The following is a 20401-nucleotide window of genomic DNA, read 5'->3' as shown; positions in this document are numbered from 1 at the left end:
ATAACCCATCTGTTGGTTAAGGTATCCTTTACTGGTCTCCTTTAATCATGCAAGTACAGGAGAGCTCAAGGACAGAGCAGCATCACTCCTCTGACTCCCACAACAATAGGTACAGCAAAATTTTTCATATCAAGGTACAGTAACTTACGTATTCTCATGATGCATCCAAATTTGTATAACACGATTGATACCACATCCGTTCTTGGTCACAGTCCGCCTCCTCCTTGTTCTTGGCTGGGGTTTGCCAACTTCTTGCATGTCGAGATGCAGTTGTGCTATGCTAATACTTGTTGGTTACTGTTTGCCTATTCCTGTGCCTGCCCAGATATGGTTGTGCTCTATTAATTCTTCATATTTTTCAATACGAGTTTGCAAGAAAAGTCAGTGGAAAGGGAAAGCAACTTTGTCATACTGTATGAGAAAAGAGTGCTGATTGATTGACAAATAGTATCTGATAGAGATCTTACAGTGGATGATGGCTGACAAGTTTTGTGTAAATTTTAAACCAAGCAGGTTGACTGTGACTGGTCAAGTTATTGCCCTGAGGAATGAGCCAGAGAGTGTCTGTCACCGACTGAAGTTAAAATGGGCACAATATATGTTCTATGTTCTTTTCTGTCTGTGAAGGGCAGAGACCTCTGTGTTAATATCTGTAGCCTTCAATAACAGATGTACGTGCGTGTCCTGACTATCATAAATTAGTTGTCCACATAACTGTTAGTGACCTGAGGATTATTTAGCAAATGTTGTCCAATTGTAAAATCTCATCTAATGTTGGACACCGTTTTAAGTTTAACAAACACAGGTTGAATGGATATAGTTAGTATCGTGTGGCAAACAGCCGAAGGGATATGCTTAGCGTCACGCTGGCACTGAAATTCACACATCATAATTATTTGTGACATGAAATAGGCAAAACATCTTTGCATTGATTGTAGTGACTTGTTACTAGCTGACACCACTCACATTGCTACTACACAGTAACAGTGGGAGAGAGCTAGCTTTGCCTGTTGCTCCTACATTTTGAAATACCTTACTGTTCCAGGATAATCTGAGGAGATCGACCAATTTTCAGGACTAAAAGTGACCCCCTTGGGTCCGTTGATAAGTTTTCACAAGATACAATTTGAACAGAGCAACTATTATTCCACTGGGTCGATTTTGCCGGTCCTATTTCAGCATCAAACCTGAACTTCAAATTAATAAGTAGGATGCCCTCTTTGAGTGGAGGCCACTATGTAGAACTATAGGAATTTCAATACATACATTGAACAGTAAAAGTATTGCGCTGAAAATAATAGTGTGGAACCCATTGACTGATTCCTCATTTCGGTCATTGAGGAAAGGGTTGCTTTATTTTCAATGGTGAATTTGAACATAGAATAAAACCCATTCAGATATGCAATGAAGTTCATCCCCCTAGCTGCAGATTCAAGCATAGCACTGTTTCATCTATATATCGGAAACATGAAAGAGGTTGGAACTTGAGTGTCATTCCATCAATGATGCTTTTCTCAAGGAACCTAACAAAGATGTTTGAAAGCTGGTAATCCCACTGATGAATTAAACAGCATGTCCCTTCAGCTATAAACTACTTATCTAAACAGCCTGCACATGAAAATCTGAAAAGAGGGGTTTTTTTCTATTCATTTAGAGGTTGTGTTAATGCTGACCTGGCCAACATTTACTGCCCATCTTTAGTTACCAGTGGACAGTTAAAAATCACAGCATTACTGCGATTTAGAGTCACATATAGGCAAGACCAGGTGAGGGAGGCAGTTTTCTTCAGTAACCAAGTTGGTTATTCTGAAATACTGGTTTCGTGGCCAGCATTAGATTCTTATCTCTAGATTCTTATTTAATTCAAATGCTGTCATCTGCCATGGTGGGATTTGAACCCAGGTCCCTATAACGTTACTTGGGTCTTAAGACTTGCCCGTCGTAAACAGTGTCCAACATTAACTATCATTCAATATTGGACAACTATTGCCTAAGAATTAGGCTGACAACCAATTTGATTGTCAGTCAGGCCCATAGCACTTGCACCTTTTGGAAGCTATATATATTAATTCACAGGGTCCTGTACTTTGCAGGCAGAAAGAACATGTATACATATTACACCAATGCATATATTTCAACTCTGCAGAATCTCTGGTCAAGGTTTCATCATATCAAAATCAGTTAGCCTGGACTAAATTTAAGTAAAACTTGGCTGTTTGTGTCAGTCACCATTTGCTGGTCATTTTCCATGGCAATCAGAGTTCAGTTATGGACTAGTCAATACTCTCTTCTCACGCAGTGTAAACAAGTTCTATTCCCTTTACACTAGTATATTTTGTGAATTACCCTGATGAGCATAAGATGAAAAGCTTTGACAAAAATCAATATTCCAGTTCTAAGTTGCTACACAATCTTCATTTCTGTCCATTTTTGCAGAAGTAATGTCTTCTATTTAACAATTTAGCCAACATGAAGCTACATTTTGTAAAGGAAAATTGATGTAATCAATACTACCACTAAAATTTCTTATGTATAAGTCTTGCTTCGCTTCAACCCCTACCCCACGCCCAACTTAATTCTTGCATAATATACCCTCCCTTTGAACATTTCTTCTTAAGCATTGCTGGGTCAGAATCCTGGAACTCTGCTCCTAATGGCATTGTAGGGTAATGTACTGCAGCAGTTCAAGAAGGCAGCTCATCGCCACCTTCTTGAGGGCAGTTAGCGATGGGTAATAAATGCTGGCACATGAGTTGTCAGCAACTGACTTTGTAGCTAGATGTAATGAAATTCTATGGCACTATTTGAACCAAAGTGAAGGCGTTATTTCCAATGATATGACCAATATTTATCCCTCATTTGCATCATCAGATTGATTTTAATTTACTGTATTGCTTTGTGGAAACTTGCTAAAGTTGATTGCAACACTGATCACATTTCAATGGCACATAATTGACTAAGAAATACTGGGACATCACAGCAGGTGCTACTTAATGCGTGCTTATAGAGTTAGTTCCTTATAATTTTGATCACCCTGTTCAGATGTGTTAAGACACATCTCTGGAGCATGTGGTACTTAAACCCAGACTTTCTAGCCCACAGCTAAGGACCCTACTGCTGCCCTGCAAGACCCTTTGTAATGATCCAGTCCAGTGTGTTGACCTTCCTTAATGTTTGTTTTTCGGTTATAATCCAGAACAGGAAGTGCAATGTCAAAATGATAGAAAGGATGAATTAAAAATGAATTGAAGAAAATCAAGCAGACAGGGAAAGACGTAAAATTTGAAAGGTCTCTACCACTTCCCAGTTTTAATTGTTTCTTGTCTGTGCTGGCAACACGCAATGATATTGCAGCAGCATAATTCTCATCAATAAAGAGGTCCTTAAGTCAAAAAGCACCAATGCTTTTAATTGGCAATTCATCTATAAATGCAGCAACAATCTGAAACATGCAGCAGTTTATGTTCCACTGTTAGCCTCACAAAAACCAATGCAAATTGTTCAGGAACTCATAGGGTTTCTCTCCCTTGCTATTAAACTCAGGTATTTTCTCAGTAAATTTGGGGCCATCATTTCCTGTTACCCTTTTTACCGACTTCCAGGTCTCTTCAGACCCTGTATGTTACTTTCAGTATTGGCTGCAGTTCTTCTTCTTGTAATTGTATTTATGAAATTCAGCTTCACAAATGTCTGATCTCTGAAATATTGGAATTATCTTTGAGGCCTCTCTTTGCGTCTCTTTCCTGTGTCATTGGTTACAATCTGAACCATAAGCTGTCCGTTGTTCTGCTTCTGCAACTGGGCCCTGTTCCATACCTCGACACCTTCACACCTGGGAAGCAGCGCACCATAAGGAATGTTGTCTGTTGCACTGAGAGTTCTTTAGTAGTCCCCAGTTTCGAACTCTCTCGCACATCAGCACTGAGGTTTCCAGTGGCTTCTGCAAGGTGATTGCCACACATCTTTGGTATTCAATGACAGTGTGTTGAAGCATTTGCAATATTGAAACATTGTTTTCTCTTTGCACTTCTTACTTACTAGTGTCAATTAGCTCAGGTGGCTCAACAGCTGATTTGTGCTGCATTGAGATGCCAACAGGTGTAGGTTCGCTTCCCACACTGGCTGAAGTCACCATAAATTCCCTGTCTTCTCAACCATACCTGCTACCTGAGATTTTGTGATCTTCAGGTTAAAGTCTGTGTCTCAAGAGTGCAGTCCTCTGGGACTCTGATGATTTTACCTTCCCTTTCTCCCTTATTCACTTTGCTGATCCTGGCAAGTGTCTCCAAAAGCACCCTCAAACTCTGAACTCTGTCGCTGAAGAGGAAGCTTCTTGAACACATGGAGATCGGAAACATTTGAAGCCTTGGAGATATCCTACGTCACCAGGTACCACATCTCCAGGCTTCAGTTATCTCCCCCAACATTAAACAAATCTTGTTTCAGTTAAATGTCTAAGCAGAGAGCAAGTAATTTTAATTCTAATTCTAAATTAGGTAACCTGGTGAGAATGATTTTACATCACCTCCATTGAGTTGACACTGCACATTGTTCCAATGTTCCACCTTACTCTGGTGCCTCTCAATTTTAATGGGATTGTTGGAGAACATTATTTATGTCACTATGCAGACTTCAGTCTGTGGTTCCAAGTTCCTTGCCCTGAACAGACATTAGAACGTTGTTGTTGAAAGCACATGGTCACATTTCTGTCATTCCTGTCCTATAATGAATGACATGCTGTGATTGCACAGTGTGCTTCCCTCCACTTGTGAGTAGTTGTCCCTGAAAATTCAAGAAGGTAATTGAAAGTAAATCATTCCAAATCGGCCAAATGTTATACTATTGGGAAAAGTACTTGGGCTAATAATTGATCAATTAATTGGTGGCATAATGTTTATCTGTGATAGGGATTTATCTTGCGTGAGCCATCAATCACTATCCTGGATGCTGCAATTCATGCTGAGAAGGGATTTGGATGTAAGTTTTAACATATTGTCACTTAAACTGTTAGGTAACTTCAAGGTCTCTCAGCTTATTGATTTGAGGATATACTGTCGGGAGGCTACAAATGAGCCTGGGTGAGGTTTTGAGTTTAACTGCAACAGTCATGTTACCAACTAGATGCTGACATGTTTTGGTAAATTGTCTTTCCCTAGTCCTTCTTTTAAAAAGACAAGTTTATTTGTATAGAATGTCTGGGAATGCATATTGATGTTTTTACTATTGCCATGTTTAATAAACTTGTGTTTTTCACAGATGTTTAGCTAGTCAAAGTATTGCAGTTTACGGTTGGGTTTACTTTTGAGGGTGGTCTAACGTTATCCCCAATTGCAAATCTCACCCCACAGCGCGCACAAACAGAAAGTGGCCAGAATATGTGTATGTCTCGTATTTATATGCAGTGTCAACTTGCTGATAACTGGGTAGTTATTGTGAAGTAGATAGTACCCAGCAGAGAGAGGAAGATAGTAATTGAACAGTGCAAATCTTTCTTCTAATCCATGGTGTTCCTTTTCTTTTCACAGTGATGCTACAACCATTTGACTATGACCCCAATGAGAAAAGTAAGCACAAATTTATGGTTCAGTCCATGGTTGCTCCAGCAGATTGCCAGGATATGGAAGCAGTCGTATGTACCAGCTTTTATTGCTACACTATATATTTAGATTTCATTTCATGCGTTATTTGGGTATTTCTGTCTTGTAAACATTAATTGACCCAACACCCGGAAACTTTAGAGGAGAGAATTCTGCATTTGCACTATCCTTTGAGAGAAATTATTTCATTTCCAAATGTCCTTGCTCACATGTTTACACCATATTTATTTATTCTGGATTGTGTCTCTTTCCTGTTGGTACTTACAGTATTTTGAACATTTTGGGTAGTTGACCATTTGATCTCCTAAACTCCAAAGAACATATGCTGATGTTATGCAACCTATCAGCATGTTTTAGCACTTCAGTCCTGGTAAAGTAAGCAAAGTCATTTCTGCCCCAGAAGGCTCTGTTATTAGAGGGAGATTTTTAGCCTAAGGGTCATCAAACGTCAGGTAGTGCTGAGAATGTGGGCCTTTTACAGTAACCTAAGCCTTGGTATGGAAATTTAACCTACACTGCTGGCATCACAATGCATTGCCAAGCAGCCATCCAATCAACTGAGTTAATTGATCCCCATTAGTCCTGGTATTGTTTGGATGATTCTGGGCTTATTTCCTGCCAAAATTTGTTTATCTTACTCTAATATAAACTGCCAAAACTGAACACAGTGTTTCAGTTGGAACTAAACAATGTTCTTTTCATCTTATTTCCTGTTCCCTCGTGATAAGGGCGAACTGCGTCAACTATTTTGGTTAGATTTTGTTGTACCTGTACCAGTTTTCAATAGTTGTACGGATATACACGAACGCACAAGTTTCTTCCTCAACAGGTTTTAAGGCTCTTGACATTCTGATTTGTCTTTTCTTGGATCCAAAGTGGATGAGTTTGTATGTTCCAACATTAAACTTAAGCTTCCACAATTTTGTCCATTTGCTTTGTTTGTTTATGTCCCATTATAACTTTCCACTTCCATCTGCAGAATACTTTATTCTAATCTTGCAGTTGACATGGCCAACCTGTATTTTCTCACGTTCAGAATAATGAGAACCATTTCTTAAAGTGGGTGTATAGATAGGCTGGTTGCAGGAAGGCTGTTTCTAACTGGGTCTGTACAAACCCTAATCCTCGAATTCACAGTTTTGTGATGTAAATAGGAGTTAATTATTTTTGATTCTCTCGGTTCTGGGGCAGATATTGCGACAAATCCAGTGCACAGGAAGGGAAACAGAAATGCCAAATTTTAAATATGCATTTAAGACTCCGTTTCTCCCCAAAGTTACAAGTACTGTTGACTAGGTGCTATTTACATATACCGACGAAGATTTACTGAGGATATATGATGTTGCTTAACAGCAGGTCAAGAGGCAAGGTTTTCCTAATGCGTTGTTGTTACTAAGCTGGAGGAACTATGCCCCTTTAAGATCATAATGAAGAAGAAATTGTGCAAAATGGAAAATTGTTAACATCAGGAACGAGGTCAGAAGCCTAGCATTAAATAACTGCATTTCTTTGCTGCCTCTTAAAACCGCTTTCTATCTGTAATGAAAAATGACAAATCAGCACTAACTGCAAGGCCACATTTAGATATCCAGTAACAGTGGGAAAGTGCTCATTCAAGGCAGCCACTAATGTCCAGGGGATGATTTGGTGAATGTCCGTGAAATGTGTTGCACAGGCAAATCCTGTTTAATTTAACCTTTCTGCCCCTGATGATCAGTGGAAGCAAATGACAACAGCATGCTGCAAAGTCATTTTACTGAGAATGGACATTTAAACACATCCATGCTCGCAACTCTCATTAGCAAACATTCCTCAAGTGCAGTGTTAAAATGAGTAACCTCTAAAGTCATCTCTTTCTACACCCTCCACTTTCCTGTGTCAGTCTGCAGTCCCTCTGCAACCACCTCGCTATCTCTCACACGTGTGCTTGCACATGAATCACATACATGTGCATGCACACTGCACGCACTCTCGCTCGCTCTCTCTTTAACACCTTGGCCTGTTCATCTCACTCTTGCTCCCAAGTCCATTATTCTTTCTCTCTTTCTTCACTGAGTCACCCACCTACCTGTATACTCAGTTGTTGCCCCCTGGTCACCTATCCAACCTTGACATCACACCCGGTGCTTGTACATACAGTTTAAGACTGGCTATCAATGCCACTAAAAGTTAGTAGCTCTCTGCTGTGTTTGAGTTTGACGTATTGCAATTTGTGCGTGAATTTCGACCTCTTCGTATAGTTTGTGTAAAATTCAGTCTATTCAATGTGCTACTATTGTTTGAGCTTGCGAGCTGTGATTCCTGAATAGCTGCATACAGATGAAATTGGATGTTGGCCAGTGGCATCGGTTGGACAACCTAACTGAGCTCCCACTGACTGTCTCCGTGAACTACATGAGATCTTCCAAATATTCTGTTTCCTGGTATAATGGATCACATACGTGTGGAATGGATTAGCAGCAATCCCTCTGCCTGATATGCTAATTTACAAGGGATTGTCAGTGATGAAATGCTTAACCTGTTTACTGATTGTTTCCAGTGGAAAGAGGCGAAGCCAGATGATTTAATGGATTCCAAGCTGCGGTGTGTCTTTGAAATGCCCTCTGAGAATGAGAAAACAGTAAGTTGAAAAGGGTCTTGTCTGGAAGGGAGGGAGGGGAACCCCAGCACTGGTTATTTTCCCACAAAGATCACTTGATGCTGATTGACTGAAGTATCCTTGCTACAGAATTGGGTACCTAATGAAGTTGGAACACAAGAAGTGGGCATTTTATGACCAGAGTAATTAGATGCCCAACTGAGACATAATTCAGTCTAATTTTAACCACCAACTTGATGAAAATGGCAGGAAGCTCTAAGACAGAAAGCTGTTTGAATGTACAGACTTCATCTACACACAACTAGGCATTGTACCAGCTAAACAATCAAATCTCAGTGTTGGTGAGGTCACATTCTGCTTTTGTACATGGCCATTGTTTGTTGCTGACTTGAGCATTACTCTTTCATTGCCGGTTTTCCAACCTTTAATCATGTTGATCAATTGTGGAATACAAACACTTGCTCTCCACTGGTCGCCATCACTTGGCTCAGCTGGATCTTATGATGTCTGCTATTATTGGATGTTTGTATATATTCGTTATCATTTCATTTTCTGTCTTTGCCAACAGAGGAACCAGACAGTTTGTGTATGTTATGAAATTTCAAGTGCTCATCCACATACTTTTAAAAGATTGTGAGGTTTCATGCCTGTACTTTAGGCATTACGTTCCAGAGCCCCACTACCCTCTGACTGAAAAGAAATTTCCTCAAATCCCCCTGCCCTTCATCTTAAAATTATACCTTCTTGACTCTGAGAGGAGCAACTGATTCCTCTCTACCCTGTTCATGCCCCTCAGCATCTTATGCACTTCAACTAGGAAGCCCCCTCCCCATGCCTTCTGTGCTCTAAAAAAACAAGCCAGATCTATCCAGCGTCTCTTCAGTGCTAAAATGCTCCAACTAGGCAACATGTTGTTGAACCTTCTCCACCACAATGACATTCTTCCTATAGTGACACAATAAAGCTGAGTCCTAGTTCTATATTCCCCCAAAAGTGGTACAATTGCTCATAATCTAACTTGAAAACTGTCTAAGAATCATGTATTTTCAATCAGATTCTCACAACTTTTTTTCCATATCTATTTTTTATATTGTCAGCAAAAATGGCTACAGTGTATTTGGTTCCATTGTTAAAGTCATTATTATAGATCATAAATTGTTGACAGTCCACTGGTTACAGTTCGATAATCTGAAAATGGCCTATTTATTTTGACTTCAGAATTTCCTGTTAGTCAACCAATATTCTGTAAATTGTTTAACCCTTCCCCAACATCCTGAATCTTGCACAAAAACCTTTCTTTTATGTGTTTGTATTGAACCGCTTTTGAAAATAGGGATGAAGTTTTTTTTTATTCAGACTTCAATTCTAATGCCCATTTTTTCCTCTCCTCATCCTTTTGCATGTTGGAAATGAGTTGCAACTGTGTTTATAGGCTGCTAAACGTGTCCATGCTCTGTTAAAGGACAATAGACATTAATAACATTGTAATAATAAAGTGTCCAGTCTGAGGGCAGGCTTTCGACAATACAGAAAAATCACTAACCAGCCTTTGTGACTCCCCTGAATGCACCAATTGGATGAGCTTTGAGCTGAGATTGGTATTTGGGCAAAGGAGCAAATTGCTCTAAAGCATTGTAATGAATGTCCAAAACAATCTGCAGTAAATATCCATTGATCTGCTGAAATCAACTAACATTGTAAGAGTAATGGAATATTTTAACCAGAACATGGTGAGCTTTCACAGTAATGAAAACACACAGAAATTTCTTGGTAAGTAACTGACTGTGGTAAATTTTCTCACTGTTGAATTGTGTGTTACCTCACCAACATAGTAATTGGACCACTTTGAAACTGGCTCATCTATGAAGTGTACCCTGATTTATAATGGGGCTTCACTTGAGATAGATTGCTGTTTCATCTTGTTCACACTCATCTTGATGCCAGAAAGCAGTGATGTTTTGGACAACACACCTGATTAGACTACAGTCAGCCGTATCTCTGACCATATTGAATTGCGTATTAGATTGTATTTAACAGTACCTTTGTCCCAACGGCTCGAGGACCATGTCCCTGTTCAGTGTCCTCATGAATCACTTTCCATCCTACTTCATTAAATAAGACCTCAGTTTCAATACATCTATTCGATTTACTTCACCACCTTGTGTCAGTGAGTTCCACATCCTCACCATTCTCTAGGCAAGGTTGTTTCTCCCAAATGCCTTAATGGATTTACGAGTGACTATCTGAAAGATATTTTCAAACCAGCTTATTCAGAGATGTTATTACACAGCTTAGGAGCAGGTGAGTCCTCACAATCTTTTAAAAGTACGTGGATGAGCACTTGAAATTTCATTACATATACAAACTGTCTGGTTCCTCTGTTGGCAAAGGTAGGTGAGACTTGAATTTGGGTCTTCTGGCTGAGACATAGGGACGCTATCACTCTACCACAAGAGTCTTAATGGTTTAAGGCCCACGTTCAGATTATGTGTGTGTCTCTCTCTCTCTCTCTCTCTCTCTCTCTCTCTCTCTCTCTCTTTTTCTTTCCATTGAAACATTGATTTCAAGGTTTAGGTTGGAGAAGTTGTCTTTTACAATGCTTGACAAGTACCACAAAGTGAGGAGCTACACCATACAAGCTGTGAGACCACATAACCTGTACAGGTTTTTCCAATCTCAATTGGAGCTGCTTTTGGATTGCTGTAATTGGTAACTTATCGCTCCCTAGGCTGTGGAACTCAAAAACATCCACAATCCCAGCATCAAGTCAGCATCCCAAAATGAAAGTACATGAATGTGGGTGTCTGATGACCATAGCTGTGAGACCTAGATCATATAACCTGGCTCCACTCCAGGCCCACACATACTAAACGGCTGTAAGCAGCTGTCAAACCTTACTCCAACTCCAACTTGAGAAGCACCGAAATTGGCCAGATGGAAATGGGTAAGTTACATTATTTGAGTTCACTGGTACCTAAGGTGAGAATGAGTTGAGGGAGATTTTGTCATCTTTGCAATAGGTAGACACCTACAACATAAATACTCAAAAAGGAAACATTTCCAGGCCTTCTGGGAGAAAAGAGTGGAGTTAGGCCAAATTGAAAGGACGAACAGCCCCAGAATTCTGAATGGTCTTCTATAAATTTAATTAAAATGCTTATAATTCACTCAAAATATGAAAGAAGCGCTTCTGCTGGAACTTGACCTATCAACTGCTTCGGTGTCACAGCCACATACTGTACAAATCAAAAATTTTTAAATATTAGTGTTGGTGCAGAGATGGCAGATATGGGAAATATTTGTCGAATTTTAAAACACCACGTGCTGTATTTGTAATTTTAACTCTGCATCATTTTCTCTTAACTTTTCAGTGGCGTCCGGTACACAGAAAGAGAAATGTAAGGATGTGAATGTAATCCCTCACGGTTGTGAGATTAATGTTGTCTCAGACTGACTACCTTGTCCTAACCAGTTCTTGGGTGTGGTGATGTCATGATAGATAATGTATGTGTTGTGATACTCCACTTCAAGCACATACTGATTTCAGTACCAGTATCTCTACTGTTCACATCACATGAACCATAGTTCAAATGGTGGGACTCTATTGGAAATAAGATCATGTTTCTACTATACCATGTCACTAGCCTACCTTAAAGAATGGAATTATATAATCCCATCATGTGCTATGATAATGGGGTCTCTTTGCAATCGAGGGATGTCTCATACAAGGACTCCTGATGGTCTTTGCCATTTTGAATTTTTTACCTCTGACGGGATGTCGATAAATCTGGAAATCCTGTTGCTTTTCTTGCCTGGGGTGCAAGAGAATGTTACTTGGACCTTTATCCAGATTCCACTCCATAATTATATTTATTTTCTCAATCCACTGTATCTCCTGTGTGGAGTGGAAATCAGGAACTCCTTGTAGGAATGTTGTTGGACTGACTACAACTTTTGTCATTGTTTGTGCAGAATTCCTGAAAGTGGTCCTCCCTGCTCAGGGTTCATTTACCCTGCAGTATGAGGAATTCCATCACTTAATCTTGGTGAGGTACAGTATCATCTGTATGATGAACAATCTTGTACTCACCTCTCCATGTCACTCTTCCCCATTGAGAGTTGGTGATCTGCTGTGTGTAACAAAAAGAAATACAGGAACTCCCACACCCAGCAGCTCTGACAGTTCAAACTACCTCTTTAGATATAGTGTGACAGTATATTACAGGACACATAATCAGGGCAAGAACATGGTTTTAAATATTGTTATTCTTGACACAGTAGATATTTTTCTTGCAACATCAGTTGTAATGTTCAACATTATCATGGCATCCCTACCCTTGACACAATGTATCTGTACATGTGAACAAGTATTATCTGTTCAAGGTCAATGCCAGATACCTTGTGTACTGAATAAGTGGTTATGCACACTTTGTGTGTGTGTGTGTGTGTGTGTGTGTGTGTGTGTGTGTGTGTGTGTGTGTGTGTGTGAAGACTCACTAAAATAAAATTTAGGTGATTTGTAATAATACCCTTAAAGGCATGCAACCCACTTGAAAACTAAACAGTGCACCCATTTGAAATTAATAGCTTTGTGACTGTCCTTGGCCAGGACAGCGTACAAAATAGACAGCCTTGTGTTCATCGCATCCACATCCCAGTTGTTTTATTACAAACGCTGGGAAGCCAGTGCTAATACCCTGATGAATGGTCTAATCCATCACCTGTCTTTTCCATTTCAGACTTTGACGGCTCTTGCGCTCCATTCCTGGCGCTTCCTGCTTTTATTGTTGTTCCAGTTTTATCTTTCATTTATCTTTACCTTTGTTTTCAATGCTCATGCAGTTGAATGACTCAGGCGCCAGTGAGAAGACATGGAACACACTCCACAGGATCCCTCAACCTTCAGTTGCAAACGATTTTTCAGTGACATCTGTCTCTGTATTGTTTTTGTTAGAATGTTTCACCAATCACTATGTCCTGAAGTCTCTCTAAATCCATGCACCAACAAGCACATCTACATCTGAAGTAATACAACAGTCTTTTCACTCCTTGGACCTGTGTACAACTTCAACCGAAGCAGAAACATTAAAAAGGGTCTTAGTGGAGCAAGCGTACTTAGAGAACATTGTTCTCTAGAAGTGACTGATAATCGAATTTCTCAAAGGCCATGCATTGTCAGATTTAAGTGCCAGCAAGACTAATATTGCTGATGTAGAGCTGGGCAGTGTGGAGTTCTTTCTTCAGTGATTGTCCTTTGAACAGTCCAATACTTATGCAGGAGGGGAAGAAAACTTTGTGCCATTTGTTTCACTGAAAGAAGGAACTTGCATATATGGTGGTCTTTCACATTTCCATACCACCCTTAAGTCACTTAACAGCCAGCACATTCATATTTTCAATATGGTTTCATAACCAGAATGCAAACATTCAAACAATCCCTCAAACAGCAAGACAGGTGACCATGTGAATTGGTTTCAATGTTGATTAAGGAATGAACATTAGCCAGGAGAGCTCCCTGCTTTAGGATCTTATGCTTGCAGGATCTGAGCTGAAATTCAAGAGATGACAACTCCATCACTGCAGTCCTTGGTCAGTGCTTGCGTTGGCCTGTGGACCAAACTATCTGCTGCTGTCCTGTAGGAGAGTTTGAGCCAATGACAACCTCACTTGGAGGTGAGAGTGCTGCTAATTAGCCAAACTGACAATGAGCAAAATCCTTATCTCCTGTGTCACTAACCTGTAACAGAACTGATATCAATGTTAATCATTCTAATCTAAATAATTTTAGATAGGTTCACATTCAGATGTGGCATTTTTATTTCCTTCCATTTCATAAATATTTTTGGACCATTCTCTGTAGCATGAGCTGGAGATGAATAAAGTCACTTCCACTTCACTGAAAACAGAAGCCTCCATGATGACAAAATCAGCCAGCTCCTCAGATGATTTGGACTTGAGGAAAGTGATGGACGACTGCAGGATACTTAAATCAGAGGTTCAGAGACTTCGAGAGGAGAACAAACAGTTAAAGGTGAGGCTCCCAGGATATAAACAGAAAAGAGAAGCTTGCATTTATACAGTGCTGTCCACAAACTTGTGATATCCAAAACACTTTGCAGCTATGGAATCCTTTGGAACCCTGGTTTGACCACATCCTGGAGTATTGAGTCCATTTCTGGTCACCTCATTACAGGAAGGATGTGGAACCATTGAAAAAGGTGCAGAGGAGATTTGTCAGAATGTTGCCTGGAATGGAGGGAAGGCCTTCCCAGGAAAGGTTGAGAGAGCTAGGGCTTTTCTCTTTAGAACGATGAAAGATGAGAGGTGACTTGATAGAGGTGTACAATGTGATCAGAGGTATAGATAGAGCAGACAGCCAGAGACTTTTTCCTTGGGTGGAGGTATCTTATGAGGGGGGAAAGTTTTAAAGTGAGTGGAGGTAGATATAGGAGAGATGTCAGAGGTAGGTTCTTTACTCAGAGTGTGGTAGGGGCGTGGAATGCATTGTCGGAGAGGGTAGTGGAGTTGGCCTCATTAGCATCATTTAAGTGGCTATTAGATAGGCATATGGATGGTAGCATAAAGGTAGGGGTGGAGGTTAGATAGACCTTAGGCTTAGGATAGAAGTTTGTAATATCATTGTGGGCCAAAGGGCCTGTATGTGCTGTACAGTTCTATGTTCTAACTAATACTGTAAGGAAAAGCCAGGGAACTATAGACTTGTGAGCCTTAAATCAGTGGTGGGTAAGCTGTGGGAGGGGATTCTGAGAGACAGGATTTACATGTATTAGGAAAGGTAAGGACTGATTAGGGATAGTCAGCATGGCTTTGTGCCAAGGAAATAACATCTCAATAACGTGATTGAGATTTTTGAAGAGGTGACAAGGAAGATTGATGTAGGCAGTGAGCGGTAGATATTGCCTTTATGGATTTAAACTTCCAACAAAGTCTTGCATGGTAGATTGGTTAGTAAGGTTATATAACGTGGGATCCAGGGAGAGCTAACCAACTGGATGCAAAATTTTCTTGTGAGTGGTAGTGGAGGGATGTTTTTCAGACTGGATGCCTTTGACCAGTGGAGTGCCACAAGGATCAGTGCTGAGTCCATTGCCTTTTGACATTTGTATAAATGACTTACATGTGACTATAGCAGACATGCTTAGTAAATTTGCAAATGATACTAAAATAGGTGGTGTTGTGGGCAGTGAAGAAGATTATCTCAGTGTAGCACGGTAGCTTGTGGTTAGGACAGTTGCCTCACAGCACCAGGGACCGGGATTCGATTCCACCCTCGGAGTGGAATGTGGAGTTTGCACATTCTTCCCGTGTCTGCATGGGTTTCTGCAGGTTTCCTCCCACAGTTCAAAGATATGGAGGTTAGGTGGATTGGCTGTGCCAAATTGTCCATAGTGTTGTGGAATGTGTAGGTTGTGTGGTGGCATGGGAATACAGGGTTACAGGGGAAAGGTAGAGGATGGGTCTGGCTGGGATGCTGTTTGGAGGGCCAGTGTGGACTTGTTGAGTCGAATGGCTTGTTTCCACACTGTATGAATTCTATGATGAGTACAACAGGACCTTGAACAGATCGGCCAGCGAGCCAAGGAATGGCAGATGGAGTTTAATTTAGATAAATAGGTGTTGCATTTGGTGAGGCAAACCAGCACAGGCCTTGTATGCTTAATGGTAGGCTCCTGGAATCTATTGGCAAACAGAAGCCTAGGGATGCAGGTGCTTAGATCCTTGCACATGGAGTCACAGGTAAACAGGGGTGGTTGGGATGTCATGTTGCAGCTGTATAGGATATTGGTGAAGCCACGTTTGGAATACTGCGTATAATTCTGGTCGCCCTTCTTTAAGAAGGATGCTGTTAAACTTGAGAGAGTGCGGAAAAGATTTACAAGGATGTTACTAGGACTGGAAGGTTTGAGCTATAGGGAGAGGCTAATTAGTCTGGGGCTGTTTTCCCTGGAGTATTGGAGACTGAGGGGGTAACGTTATAGAGATTTATAAAATCATTAGGGGCATAGATAGAGTGAATAGCCAAAGTCTTTTTCCCAGGGTAGGGAAGTCCAAAACAAGAGGACGTAAGTTTAAAGTAAGAGGGGAAAAGTTTAAAAAAGACATAAGGGGTAACATTTTCACACAGAGGTGCATGAGTGGAACAAACTGCCAGAGGAAGTGGTGGAGGCAGGAACAATTACAACATTTAAAAGGCATCTGGATGGGTATATGAACAAAAAGGGTTCAGAGCGATATGGGCAAAATGCTGACAAATAGGACTTGGTCAGTTCAGGATATCTGGTTGGTTCGGTTGAGTTGGACCGAAGCACTTTTTCTCTGCCATATGACTCTATTGTAGCATGGGAAATCTGGTAGCCAATTTGTAACAAAGCAAGCCCACAAGTAGCAATGTAGTAATAAGCAGGCCATCTGCTTATAGCCCTTATCAACTGTGTTATCTACATTTTTAACTTTATTTCTTATTTTCCTAACTTTTACACTATATTAAAGATATTTATAGTATCTTTCTTCATTTTCTCTATTTTCTTGTACCTAAGATTTATACCTACACGACGCTGTGAGTTGGTGATATTCAATATTTTTCGCTGTACTCCTGCTCTTTGGTAACCTGAGTACAAGAGACAATAAATCTAATTCTAATTCTCATTCTGTTGATGATAGCCAAGGGATAATTGTTGGTCAGGACAACTGGCAAATACCCTAGTTCTTTGAAATAGTGTTGTGGAATACTTTATGCCCATCCAAGAGGAATCTGTTTTCTTGGGCCTTCAGTTCCATTTTCCCAGCTATCCCCTTACCCCTTGATCCCTGAGACCAAAAAATCTGGCAAAAAATCTCAGCCTTAAACATAATAAACCAAAGAGCATTTGCACCTTCTGAGGTAAAGAGTTACAAAGACAAACCTTAGGGGATCTTTCTCCCACTGCAACTCTCTTGTAATCTCTTCGGCCTTGAAACTGCACAACCATGTCCTGAAGCCATCTGCACCTCTTTAACCTGTCTTTCTCCTCTCCACCTATCTTCTCCTCTATCCATCTTCAATCTGCCTCCCCCTCTCTCCCTATTAATTTCAGAACCCTCTCCGCTTTTGTGCTCCTAAGATGTTGCTTGGCCTGCTGTGTTCGTCCAGCTCCACGCTTTGTTATCTCGGATTCTCCAGCATCTGCAGTTCCCATATTCTCTCATGCAAAGTGGTTCTTAACTTTCTGCTTGACGTCTGTGTAATTTTGACATTTATATTTGAAGCAAGCTTTATATGTATTATCCTAAGAATTAAGAATTTATTTGGCTATTGATTCAAGTGATTTTTAAATAAAAATTTCCACTAGCACATTTTTAAAAATTTAGTAAAAACTGCAAGAACTGCAGGTGCTGTAAATCAAGGGAAAAAACAAAGCTGCTGGAAAAGCTCAGCAGGTCTGGCAGCTTCTGTGAAGGTAAAAAACAGAGCTAATGTTTGGGGCCCGGTGACTCTTCCTCAGAACTGAGGAACCATTCTGATGAAGGGTCACCGGACTGGAAACATTAACTGTTTTTTAACCTTCACAAATGTTGCCAGACCTGCTGAGCTTTTCCAGCAACTTTTTTTTTTAATTTAATACATTGGTTATATAGAAAACAATAATAGTGGCAAACTTAAAGCCTGTTTCTCAAACCAAAAACTTAAATGCATACAGGTAGTTCTCCTAAAATGTTGTTCACTGCCAATGTGAATGTCAACGTGTCTCTTTTTAGGTTTTTTAAAAAAGTCCTTTGATTTTACAGCTATATAGCAAAATTCTGCTCAGCATCTTGGGTGCAGGAGTAAAGTGGGGAATGATGATTAAGTGACGACCTGTTGCAGTACGCCAAGGATCAGCAATTTGCTTTAGCTGGAAAACCTTTCTTTTAAAAATCTGCATAAAATAAAAATTGTTGGGAGCTGCAAAATGAAAGTTTGGCACAAAGCCAATTGCCTGTAGTAAGATAAATGATTACCATTAATAATATAATTAAATGTATGGTTTTTATTTCTCAATAGAAAAAACAATTCAACTCCAAATTGACAGGTGTTTTGAAATTCTACTATAATTTTGGAATTTCAGTATGAATTACTACCTACTTACTCAAGACTGACACTGTCTAGGTAATTCCACTTGGAACAACAGAGAAAAGCTTTTCAATGCATGTCTTTGCTGTAATACAGATTTGAATTCCAATAATAAGTAGGTTAGTGCAGGGATTTCCAGTCTGCTGTGCCCAGTCTTTACCAGTCAGATTGCATTACCATCAAAAATAAATAAGTAGGAACCGTGTTTGATTATGGGGCAAAAATATTTCAAATCGTTACTTTAACAAAAGTCACTGTGTTATAAATATATATGTAGTTCTGCTATAACGCATGTTTCGTTAACGCAAATTTGTTGTAAATGTGTTTGATAAATAGGGGACACTGTTTGGATAGCGCAAACTTTCTGCTGTGCAGATGTAGTGATTTCCCTATAACACGATTTTATTTTTTCTTAGTGTGAGGTCACACTATGGGGTCTATTTCTATGCGTTTGTTAATGGAGTCCCATGTTGAGAACTAGGTTTCCAGAAATTCCCTTGCATATCTGGTGTTTACTTGTCCCAATATGGTCATTTCGTCCCAGTCAAACTGATGCCTTCACTGTCTGTGTGTATCGAGACAAATGAATATTGGTTGTGTCTTTTTACTGCCAGCTGAAGTACAAATTTTTGCTAAGACCTTCTGTTGCTCACCTCAGTCAGCAAATCCTCATGATTAAAGGACCTGTTGAACTGTTTTTGTACCATAGGAGGATGATGGGCTGCGAATGAGGAGGGTGCCTCAGCTTGGGAATCCTATACTATCCAAGAATGTGATGATCAAAGAAGAAGGACCTGCCACTCGGATGATCGCAATGGTTGTGCTGTTCTTTATCCTGGGGACAATTGTGGGAAAGCTGGTGTTGTAGATAGAGGCAGCATGCTGGTGGTCTGTTAGCTTGGATTGTCTTTTTGTTTGATCTGCCATATCATGGGGTAGAAATGATTTCATGATCAAAAATTAAAATAAAAAAAACTCTTTATTGTACAGCATCTCACAGGTTCTTGCCTTTCAGTTACCCTTTTGCACAAGTACAGTAAGATTATCGGGAGAAACCTTGTGTTAATTATAAAGTTGTACAGTAAGTTGCACGCACAGAGTTCTCACATCATAGGGTGGGTGGGTGGCTGAGGGACAAGGGACAACATTTTGATGTGGTGACGGCATATTTTAGGTGTCATTTTAATCATGTAAGCTTGTGGTACTTGTCACAGGATTACCGCTTTACGTACACTAAATGAATGCTGGTGCTATCTCTACCTGGTGTGTATAACTGGTGGGGATTGGTTGGGAAGGAAAGGTTACCAACGCCATGTAATATTTTCAAAAGAGCCATGTCCTTCCCAACCCTGAAGGGGAGAAGTGTTGAACAGTTTCCGTCAATGCCATCTTTTAAAGTGGCCCGTGTTGGGGTTAGAAAGAAAATAGAATAGAAAAAAAAAACAAATGGCTAGTTCCATTTACTCTTTAATGTATTGTCCCATGCTTTTATTTGACAAATAATAAAGGACCTTGTGTATTCCATTTCACACTTAATACAAGGAACTAAAGTCAAATACTGTTACCTGCTATTTGCTCAACCTGCATTTGGGAGCTCGGTGGACTGACAAGGCCATTGCTGCTGAGAACCACATTGTGGGATAGTTGCCCCCACACATCCCTTAGGCACTACAGTGAAATTAGATGTGTACTTTCAGCTTTGATCATCCAATATTGGACTACAGCAGTTGGGCAACTGTTTTGTATATAATTAACTGTTTATCAGAGAGAATACAATGAATATTAGTACTGTAGTCAAAAAGTCTATGCTGTAATGACCAATTCTGTTTGGCTATGTAGCATCTTAATAAAGATCCAAATTTAAATTAGTTTGCTCAATGTTGTTTATTTTCCATAACCCTGCTTGTATTTGGAACTTCCTGCCTGCAGTTGTTCCTTCAGAATTTGCATAGCTACTGCATCCAGTGGGTTAGATATCTCAACATGGGTATGTGCTGCAGCACAGTAAGGTTATTATCATTCTGTCTAGCATGTTGAATGTTCATTTGCTACCAGATGCAGCCATCCATCCACCAACTTACAGCTGTATAATGT

At 40.0% G+C, this 20401-nt stretch overlaps 1 protein-coding gene across 3 annotated transcripts in view; it reads left to right on the top strand.

Moving 5' to 3' along the window:
* Nucleotides 1–20175, top strand: part of vapb (VAMP (vesicle-associated membrane protein)-associated protein B and C) — a 131590-nt gene extending 111415 nt beyond the window's left edge. The window contains exons 3-7 of one of the 3 annotated variants that reach the window (XM_048549727.1): nt 5526–5629; nt 8137–8217; nt 11568–11594; nt 14057–14227; nt 19017–20175. In XM_048549727.1, the coding sequence (XP_048405684.1) occupies nt 5526–5629; nt 8137–8217; nt 11568–11594; nt 14057–14227; nt 19017–19175 (542 nt within the window). In that variant the 3' untranslated portion in view covers nt 19176–20175. The remainder of the gene's footprint in view (nt 1–5525; nt 5630–8136; nt 8218–11567; nt 11595–14056; nt 14228–19016) is intronic. The other 2 variants (XM_048549728.1, XM_059652891.1) reach the window with 2 other exon arrangements.
* Nucleotides 20176–20401: the final 226 nt, after the last annotated feature.

The sequence above is a fragment of the Stegostoma tigrinum genome, chromosome 19 (assembly GCF_030684315.1).
Source record: "Stegostoma tigrinum isolate sSteTig4 chromosome 19, sSteTig4.hap1, whole genome shotgun sequence".
Classification (NCBI taxonomy): Eukaryota; Metazoa; Chordata; class Chondrichthyes; order Orectolobiformes; family Stegostomatidae; genus Stegostoma; species Stegostoma tigrinum.
The sequence above is the reverse complement of the archived record's forward strand: the minus strand, read 5'-3'. Positions and strand labels throughout refer to the sequence as shown.